This window comes from Ursus arctos, unplaced genomic scaffold (genome assembly GCF_023065955.2).
Source record: "Ursus arctos isolate Adak ecotype North America unplaced genomic scaffold, UrsArc2.0 scaffold_34, whole genome shotgun sequence".
Taxonomy (NCBI): domain Eukaryota; kingdom Metazoa; phylum Chordata; class Mammalia; order Carnivora; family Ursidae; genus Ursus; species Ursus arctos.
Window position 1 is genome coordinate 22,523,613 of NW_026623030.1, and position 9,876 is coordinate 22,533,488.

The 9,876-nt window shown below is 44.0% G+C and overlaps 1 protein-coding gene across 23 annotated transcripts in view; it reads left to right on the plus strand.

The window, feature by feature from the left end:
- The window catches only part of ATXN2 (ataxin 2), a 118,028-nt gene that overhangs the window by 94,619 nt on the left and 13,533 nt on the right, over positions 1-9,876 (plus strand). For 7 of the 23 annotated variants that reach the window (XR_008957023.1, XR_008957024.1, XR_008957017.1 and 4 more), the window contains 3 exons: positions 4,433-4,578; positions 5,251-5,478; positions 7,783-9,710. Coding sequence is in view for 15 of the 23 variants with exons in the window: in XM_044389869.3 (XP_044245804.1) it covers positions 4,433-4,578; positions 5,251-5,478; positions 6,488-6,562; positions 7,783-7,951; positions 8,809-8,837 (647 nt within the window). In the remaining 8 variants the exon portion in view is untranslated. Of the gene's footprint in view, positions 1-4,432; positions 4,579-5,250; positions 5,479-6,487; positions 6,563-7,782; positions 9,711-9,876 lie in introns of those variants that run through there. The other 16 variants (XM_057305973.1, XM_057305972.1, XM_026514883.4 and 13 more) reach the window with 4 other exon arrangements.

Below are 9,876 nucleotides of genomic sequence, written 5' to 3' on the forward strand. Positions count from 1 at the left end.
TACATGTTATTCATTTGGTGCTAGGAATTGTTAACAAATTTAATCCTTTAATAGATGCTCTTTAAAAAGGAGTCTTGCTGTATATACTATTAAAGGGAAACTTTGTATGTGATATATATAGTATGTAAAAGACAGTGTCAGTCATTTCATTATGTACTCAATTTGAGGTCTCAAATGTAGTTATCCTCACCATCTTACTGTCTCTGATAGTAATTTTGGAGTCAGTTTCCTGGTAAGTAGCTAAAAGGCCCTTAATCATCAAATCTAAGTGTTAACTGCCTTAGTACAACTTTCCCTAAAAGGAATTATTAGTTTTTAAAAGAAACTAACAGTGGGGCTGCTATGTGTAATTTAATTTGCTGCTTTGTACCACCCCTTCCCACAAGCCGTTTTGTCATGGTTTGGTCTAGTTGCCTTTTACTCCGTTAAGAGTTCATTTTTCCTTCACTTCCTTTTTTCTGAATTTAGCATCAAATTGGAAGATTTTGTTTTCATTTTTAGTTTTGCAGTGCTGGTGATCTCTCATGACTTGTGCATCCAAGGTCAAAATGATAAAACCTAGTTAAAAATTAAACGCACAGCCTTATGGACTGAGTTGGCTTCAGTAAGATCATGGCTTAGGAAACAATTTTTATAATGTGGCTAATGTTATGGGGATTTGACAGGTCACACATTTAGAGTTTTAAACATTTGTATCAAGGAATGCAGTGAGTGGGGAAACTTCTGGACCAGGTAAAACCCAAAAAAGCAATGCTTCTTTCATTAGCCTGAATTCATCCAGGTTTCATGAAGGCAACTTAATTTTTATAAATAGAAGTTTAACCAATGAATAGCTGAAACAGAATTTTGAAGAAAATGTAGTTTATTTTTAACCTTTGGAATCTTTAGCTAAATTAATGAACTAATTATAATAATTATAATAAAAGCAGTTAATTTATAGACTCAGTAAAGCCCAGCATTTACTGTCTTTCACTCCCCCCTTTTCCCTTTCCCTGATTCTGGTAGATTTTTCCTCATTTATTCTCTCTTGGTTCCTTTCTGTTGGCTCTCTGTGCTCCCTTCCAACCTTTCTGCCCTTCAGCCCTTTGATGTCTCTCCTGTCCCACCTTTCTTTGTCTCATTCTTAACTGGCGTTTCAAGGAACCAGACTAGATTTTTGTTGTTCTATAAGTATTGAATTAAAGTGTCAGTTTCACATTTTTCCCAATTTAGCTACCCAGTTTTCATGTTTGGGGGGAAGAGTTCCTGGATGAGGTACTTGCTTAGCAGAAATCTTTTAAGCAAGAAGATAAACAAAGGAAATTATTTCTAACTAAACCTTTTAAAGTTTTATTTGCAGTTAATGATGCATATTTACATGTGCTTGATTTTTCTTGTAATGCATTGTAGTTCGCTGTTGTTTAGGTAGTTCCCTAGGATGGGTGGGGTTTTTTTTTTGTTTTTTGTTTTTTTTTTAAACAAAAGCCTGTGTAACTGCACACAGTTTGGGGTACTTGAAGTATTTGTGCTATGAATGCAAATGAGATATAAATTAGAATACTCTATTTTAAAGCCTTTCAGTGTTGGTAAACTACTGTCACAGAGATGCCTTTTAAAAATGCACAGTAAAACATGTTTCATCTTAAAAATTTTTCATCTTTAATTTTTTTCCAAATAATTGCAAGATTTAAACCTTTTTTAATCGATGAATTACTTCATTATGAGACTTTATGGGCATAATTATTCTTGTGAGAGGTAATGTTTTTATGTTGGAAAATTAATAACATAGCACCCAGCTAGAGTTTTAATTTATTTTTATTTCCTTAAAACTTTGCTTAGAAGGTTATTAAAAGTACAAACATTTCTTGAATAAATAAAGTTTAAAAAATAGAAACTCTGAGATTCTGTACTCTGTCTTTATGAAACCTCGTAAATTGAGTTTGGGATTCAGGAATTGCTTTCCCCTAGAGAGATTTAGTATTGTTACAAATGAAAACATTTAAGAAGCTTAGGGCTAGGGAGGATTTTAATGCTAACAGTGTGAAAATAAGGAGCATGAGGGGTGCCTGGCTGCCTTAGTAGGTGGAGCACGCACTCTTGATCTCAGGGTCGGGGTGGGGGGTCAGGGTCATAACTCCACATTGGGGGCGGAGTTGTCTTTTTTTTTTTTTATTCACTTGAGAGAAGGGGGGTGTAGGGAGCACAGCAGAGAGGAAGAGATAGAGGGAGAAGCAGACGACCAAACCAAGCAGGGAGCCCAAAGCAGGACTCGATCCCAGGACCCCAGGATCATGACTTGAGCCGAAGGCAGACGCCCAACCCACTGAGCCACTCAGGCTCCCTGGGGTTGTCTTACAAAAAAAAAAGCCCGTGGATGACTCTAGACAACATTTTCCAGAACTTTCTGTGATAATGAAAGTGTGTTGTAAATTGTGCTTTGTAATCAATAGTCACTAACTACATGTCGCTATTTTAGTTATTTAAAAATAAATTTGAAAAATGAGTATAACATTTTTATAAGAGCAGAGTCAGGTTCAAAATTTACATCAAGTCTTTTAGACTAAGTCAGTGCCTAGACAGTTTGGTGGGGGGGGGGTCGGGGGGTGGCATCTGAAAGTTAACCTAATGAATATGATGGTGAAGAATGGCCTCTTAATAAGCAAATGAATTAGAAGAAAGACACGGACTTTATAGACTCCGAGGACCATGGAGTTCAAGGGAAGCAATTAGCACATTCTTCCCAGCTCCCAGAGGGCAGACGTGGACTCTTCCTAAAAACACCCAGAGAATATCTTGCTGCAGTTTTCCTTGTTAATATGTTTCAGTGTGTAGTAACTCCTACAGTTAGGGAAACCTTTTTGATGTATAAACGAACGTGTTCTGTTCAATCTGGGTGTTAACCAATATTCATGCCTGCTGCGGCATTGGCAGTGGATGCACAGGTGGTCCTAGCACTGGCTCTTTGCCTCACCCTTGCCTCTTTTAGAAGATACACATATGGGGTGCCTGGCTAGCTCAGTTGGTAGAGTGTGCAGTTCTTGAAATCAGGGTTGTGAGTTGAAGCCCCATGCTGAACATAGAGTCTACTTTAAAAAAATACATACATACGTATACAGTTCGGGAGATAACCAGTTAGGCTGCACTATCGGTGGCCTTTGGCCCTACAATGTCAGGCATTACAGAATTGCTTCATGTGCCTAACCCTCTGCATAACATTTCTTTGGGACATGCCGGGTGTCACCAATGCTGGTGACTCTTGGCAGTCTTGCCTGTTAGACTGCCAGAGTTGGAGTGCCTGATCTCAAAGCAGTGCTTGTTTCTTCCTGTCAGTCCCCTGTATGTCTGTATTCGCTCACATGTCATAGGAGGAACATGAGGAGCTATTTTGGAATTGTTTCTGTGTATGGACTTAGCTTCTCTGGGATTTGAGGACAATTCTGAGAGCAGGCTGGAAGCCCTGTGTTGCTCGGGATGTGTCTTGAGAACACTGCTTAGCTCATTGCCACATCGTGGTTAGATTTGTATCCGTGTGCTGTCAGTAGTCACTGGAAGCAGTGAACTTATCTTACTGAATTTGATTCTCCAATTGCTGTTTTGGGAATACATGAGCAAATGAATTTATACCTAATCTCTTGTTTGGTATCAAGGTATGGTCCTTGCTGAGATCCATAAAGAATTGGCTTTAGGTTCTTATTTTAATGAACACATTTTTACTGAGAGTGGCCCATCATATTTCCTTTAAAGTTATTCTAGCTAGTAAAAATCTTTCTAAAGGCTGGGATGCTTTGAAGGGAGTTCATTTTTCTACATAGTGTAGGTAATTCCATTTACTGGATTTTTTAAAGCAAAGGTGAAAGAGATCCTTGAGTAGGGAGGGTTCAGGGAGTGAACTGAGTGGCAGAGTGACTTCTGTGATCAGCTGAGATCAATTATGGTCATTTGGCCGTGAAGATAGAGCCCTGACCTTGCCACGTACCTTACCTGGCCCTTTCCCCCAGCCCCATGCAGTCAGTGCCCGTGGGACACTGCATCTGCTCCAGGCAGTAGCATGGTGAGGTTAGCCAGATGATGGCCTTGAGCTGAAGTGTGTGTGTGCGTGTGTGTGTGTGTGTGTGTGTACGCGCACGAGTGAGAGCGAGCAAGCGAGAGCGAATTTTTTTGTTTATGCTTAAGTTGTTTTTTCAGGAAAATCTAGTGACTATTTTAAGAGTAAATTTAATTAGATTTTAATATAATGTATATAGCTGTGTTACATAAAATGCTAGTCTGATTGGTAAGTGATAACTTCACACTTAGATTTTCAAGAAAATGGATGGTTTAAATGGAGTCAACACAGATTGGTAAAAGCATGTTAGGCACTGAGTATCACGAAAGCTCAGCTCAGGAGGCATAGAGGAGCAATTGAGACTGTCCTACGTGTCGATTGTACACACGCCTTTTTCTTTCACTTCAGTTTCTACTGGCTCCCTTGCTCAGCAGTATGCGCACCCGAATGCTGCCCTGCACCCGCATACTCCACATCCGCAGCCTTCAGCTACCCCCACGGGACAGCAGCAGAGCCAGCACGGTGGAAGTCATCCTGCACCCAGTCCTGTTCAGGTAAAGAGAAACTCAGGTCTTGTAGAATTGCATCCTCTTTCTGTTTAATGAGCGTTTTCTTCAGTGCTAAGTATCGTGCTAGGTACCACGTGATCAAAACACCTCACACCCCTGCCTCGTGGAGCCAGCACACAGCTAACTCTGCCCGATGTGCCCCTGGGACTTGTTGTTGTTACTGTTTTTAAGTCCTATTAAGATACATATTGAGAATGAGGTGATATGGGTAAGTTCTAGAAATAATTGAAAAATCTGATTTAACATCATATAGGGGATTTGCTTGGGACTTTTCTTGTTTTCATTCCTGACAATTATACAATGAGGTTTTTTTCCTATTAGCTTCTGCAGTTATGTTTGTTAACAGGGCAGTTAAGGATCTCTTGGACATCTTTCAGTTCCCTGGGGCAGTGGTCTTGTTTTACCTCTGCTTGATGGAGGGCTTGCAATGGCCAGGCTGAGAATTGGGCTTGTGCCCAGAAAGGAGTGTCTCTGAACGAGAGGTGCCCCCCAGCCCTGCCCTTACCACCCTGTACATTCTCTGGTACTTGCCACTGGCCCTCGTCTTAGATGGGCCCAGTGGAGCCACTTTCATATGTGGAGTTCAGCTTTATGTATGACCTTAACTGCTTTTCATTCATGAAATGGTTTTCTCAGTTCTTCCTTGTCGCTTTGCAGCACCATCAGCACCAGGCCGCTCAGGCTCTCCATCTGGCCAGTCCACAGCAGCAGTCAGCCATTTACCACGCGGGGCTTGCACCAACCCCACCTTCCATGACCCCTGCCTCCAATACGCAGTCGCCACAGAATAGTTTCCCAACAGCACAACAGACCGTCTTTACAATCCATCCTTCTCATGTTCAGCCGGCATACACCAATCCTCCCCACATGGCCCACGTACCTCAGGTAAACCAGCTTTAGCCAACTTTCTGTGAAGACCAAGTAGAATATGAAAGTTATCAGATAAGCCGCAAAGAGCCAGACGCTCTGCAAGCTAGGAAACCGTGTGTGTGATGCCGTTTGCCTGTCTCCCTCTTCCCACTCAAATACATGTGATCTGGCCCTAAATGAATGTTGGTGTGGTTTTGTAATGGGGTCGGTGAAGTTGCTGATTGGTCAGTCCTTTAATGTTTCCCATCTGAGACCTTAAAAATACCTCTGATTTTGGAATGCAACCCAGTCCTTTCCTTCCTGTGTCTGCTTTGCTGTTTATATAGCTTCACTGCTGTATGTTGTACATAATCTATATATTCTGTCTCTTCCTCCCCTCCCTTCTTCCCTCTTTTTCTCTGTCTCTCCCTCCCTCTCCCCCCCCATCCCTCTCTCACACACACATACACACACCCACACCCACCCACAGAAGAAGTCTGGCAGGGAGGTTGGACCTTCACAAATTCTCAGCTCTCTGAGGTGACTGCCCTGAGGCTGTCAGCTTGAATGTTAGTCACAGGAGTTCCAGAGAAATCTCTCCCCTTGTTTTCCTTGCCTATCAGTACACCCACTTTGACCATATGTTGTACTTCTTGAAAGGGCTTGGCCTTGTACATTGGTGCAGTGTCACTAGAAGCTGGAAGCACTCAGGTGTTCCCATTTTTCTTAAAGAGCAGCCTGGGAGGCTCTTTGGAGCTCACCTCCAGCGTAAGCCTCTCATGCTTGAAAGGTGTGGTTGCCATTTCAGTGGTTGCTGGCTGCATCAGCTGCTGACAAAAGTCCAGTGCAATCCAGGGCCGAGTTAGATTATCTTCATAAGGAGCTGCACTGAAGTTGGGCTCTAACACTGTCCTCGAGGCCCTCGCTGGAGCTGTTAAGGGTGAATCGGCTGTATTTGATGGCTCTTTTCGCTGCTTTCATAACAGAACTCTCTTAGGCAGGTCTAAGCTAGACTGCTCACTGAACTCCATTTCATGTCGAATAGTGCGCCACTGAGGCTCTGGCATGCTGGGGGCTGGAGATGCGACTCAGTTGGAGCTCACTCTCAGAAGGCGACCTTGTAACTAGAGTTCCACAGCTCTGGGAAGTCTGGGCGTCCTCCTCTGCCCAAGTGAGGGTTCTGTAGTACGGCGCACTGCAGTGGATGATTTGCTTTGATAGTGGGGAGGGGAGCCGGTTTTCGTCAGGTGTGGGCCAGCGTGGTTTGGCTGAATCAGGAGCTTCATGAGAGCTGGGGTCCTGTAGGTGGTCAGCAGAGGCTGGTGGCTAAGTAGATACGTGAATTTACATGTAAGCTGGGGTTCCTAAAACCTCACTTTTGTGTTTTTGTGCTGAAAGAGAAAAAGGTTAACACTTCTAGGGAAGTCCAGATATGTATGCCATGGGCCCATTTGAATATGTAAGAGAGTAAAAACAGCATTTCATTCAAGGCTTATGGTGGTCTAGAACAGGGCACAGTATGGGAGGCAGGGAAGGAGGGCTGGGCTCTTCCTGGCCCTGCCATATCCCCTCAGAGCTGGGATCCAGTGGTTCGGGCTGGCTCAACCTTTTCCAACTTGACAGTGAGACCAGGTGGCACTCATGATCACTTGTTTTAGGGACACGGGGCTGGCCCAGATAATGTCCCATCACTCCTTCCCATTTCACTGGAGCCGTTTACTGCAGCTCCTCTTCCACTCAGCACATCTCTTAGAGTAAAGGGGCCCGACTGTCTTCTCTCGCTGCCCCGACTCATTCTTACAGAGATGTGCTGGTGAGCAGACAAGAAACAGAGGGGAGGGGCAAACGAGAGGGCTAAGGAATCCATAGATTACTGTCATCACCTGCTTTCCTAATTAAAAGGGAGGTTATCTTTAGAACTGTTTCAGGCCCCACTCAGAAGCCAGATTCTGAAGCATCATTGCATCTCACCTCCTATTACGTTGAGAAAGCTGCCCTCGGATCAGATATCTGAGCTTTGTGACGATCTTGCCCGACGTACATAGAATCCAGCAATCAGAAGTGTGGCAGGCCAGGATGTCGCAGCCCTTATTTCTCAGCCCTTATTTTTATCCAGGCTTGCTGGGCACCTGTTCCCTCAGCCTGGCAGGACCTGCTAAAGGGTGAAGCATGTCTGTAGGTCAATTGATGATCCACTAGGGAGTGTCCCCAGAGAAAAGAAAGGGCCCTAAGGGCCCCCCTTTGGCCTTTCCTGCCCCAGCCCAGTGAAAGGGAACACAGTTGACATGTTGTTTAAGCTGGAGATGTTGCCTGTATGCGTAAAAGAGCTCTCTGTTTCAGGCTCATGTACAGTCAGGAATGGTTCCTTCTCATCCAACTGCCCATGCGCCAATGATGCTAATGACGACACAGCCACCCGGCGGTCCCCAGGCCGCCCTCGCTCAAAGTGCACTACAGCCCATTCCAGTCTCGACAACAGCGCATTTCCCTTATATGACGCACCCTTCAGGTGAGGCGTGTGTGTGCAGGGGCCGCCGGGCACCCCAAAGCATTCTGCTCGCACAGGTCGAATGGCAGGCAGGGCCAGCGCTTCAAGCCCCGCATTTGAGAACTAGCAAGACCCGTCAGAGTGTGCACAGTAGGGCCTGTGATGATCAGTTCAGTGTCAGGGCCTGAGGCTTCCGGGAGCCGAGTCTGTGTGTGTTCCGATGGTGTAAGGGTTTGGCTTGATGAGAAGCAGCAGCAGCATTCTGTGTGGCTGGTGCATGCTTAGGACTCTGTTGGCCTTCCTTGTTACAATAGGCTGGACAGGGCAGCGTTTTCCTTCCTTAGTCCCCACCTCCCCCCCGCCCCCAGTCTGACGGGGGTAGTTACCACCATGGCCGAGTTTGCTCGTAGCTCTGGAGAAGACTACCGATGAGAAAGTGTGCTGCGTGTGGATTGGTTTTGAGTGTAGCCTTAGCTCCAGCCTATGCCCTGACAGGGAGAGAAGGCCCCGTGATCGTGCTCTAACACTCGATGGCTGCCATGGCAATATTTCACAGTCTAACCTGTTACTCTGAAAGCAATACTGGTGCTTGGCTAGTATTTGGGGAGGGGGTATGTTAAGGCCTTTTTTTCCTACCCCATGAGCAACAAATCTTCTAGGAGTTTTATCTGAAGTGGTTTTACATCTGACTGGTTTGTTTCTACCCACCCACCTACCCCTCCCCCTTTTGGTGCAGATGGGAGGGAGAAGAGTGAATTAAATTTTGAGTCTTGTTCAGCTAGCACAAGGATAGTTTACAGTCATGTGCTGCAGAGACACTAGGCTAATGTGTGGTGTTGCCAGTTTTCTGTTTAAATATCCACTTTTCTTTTTTACAGTACAAGCCCACCACCAACAGCAGTTGTAAGGCTGCCCTGGAGGAACCGAAAGGCCAAATTCCCTCCTCCCTTCTACTGCTTCTACCAACTGGAAGCACAGAAAACTAGAATTTCATTTATTTTGTTTTTAAAAAAAATATATGTTGATTTCTTGTAACATCCAATAGGAATGCTAACAGTTCACTTGCAGTGGAAGATAATTTGGACCGAGTAGAGGCATTTAGGAACTTGTGGGCTGTTCCATAATTCCATATGCTGTTTCAGAGTCCCGCAAGTACCCCAGCTCTGCTTGCTGAAACTGGAAGTTATTTATTTTTTAATGACCCTCGAAAGTCATGAACACATCAGCTAGCAAAAGAAGTAACAAGAGTGATTCTTGCTGCTATTACTGCTAAAAAAAAAAAAAAAAAAAAAAAAAAAAAAAATCAAGACTTGGAACGCCCTTTTACTAAACTTGACAAAGGTTCAGTAAATTCTTACCGTCAAAATGACGGGTTATTATTTATAAATCAAGTTTGATGGAGTGATCACTGTCTACAGTGGTTCAACTTTTAAGTTAAGGGAAAAACTTTTACTTTGTAGATAATATAAAATAAAAACTTAAAAAAAATTAAAAAATAAAAAAAGTTTTAAAAACTGATACCAAGTTAGTGTGTGTTTGTGTAAGCTTAAGATATTTCTATTTTAGGATACTTCGTATCAAGGCAGGAGGGCTGAGTGTGCTTTCTTAAATATCCTGGAAGGTTAGTTGTCAAATGACTTTTCTTCTTCACCTTCAGTTCTGGTTCAAGGTATCTCTAGACAAGACTGAGACATTCTCTTTGGTGGAAAGGTCCGCTCCAGAAGGAGGAAGGCTGGCCAGAGCTGGGCAGCACTGAGATCCCACATCCTCAGCTGGTTCTGTAAGCTTCCTTTTTAATATCTCCTGAACCCAGATGAGTGTTAGTCAGAAGTCGTCCTGAGTCACACACCTGTTTTACCAGTAGGGGGCAGGAGACACTTTTTAAAAAGAAACTCAGAGGGCTGAAAACAAGGCAGCGATGTACAAAGTAGCTTATTGCCGTAGAC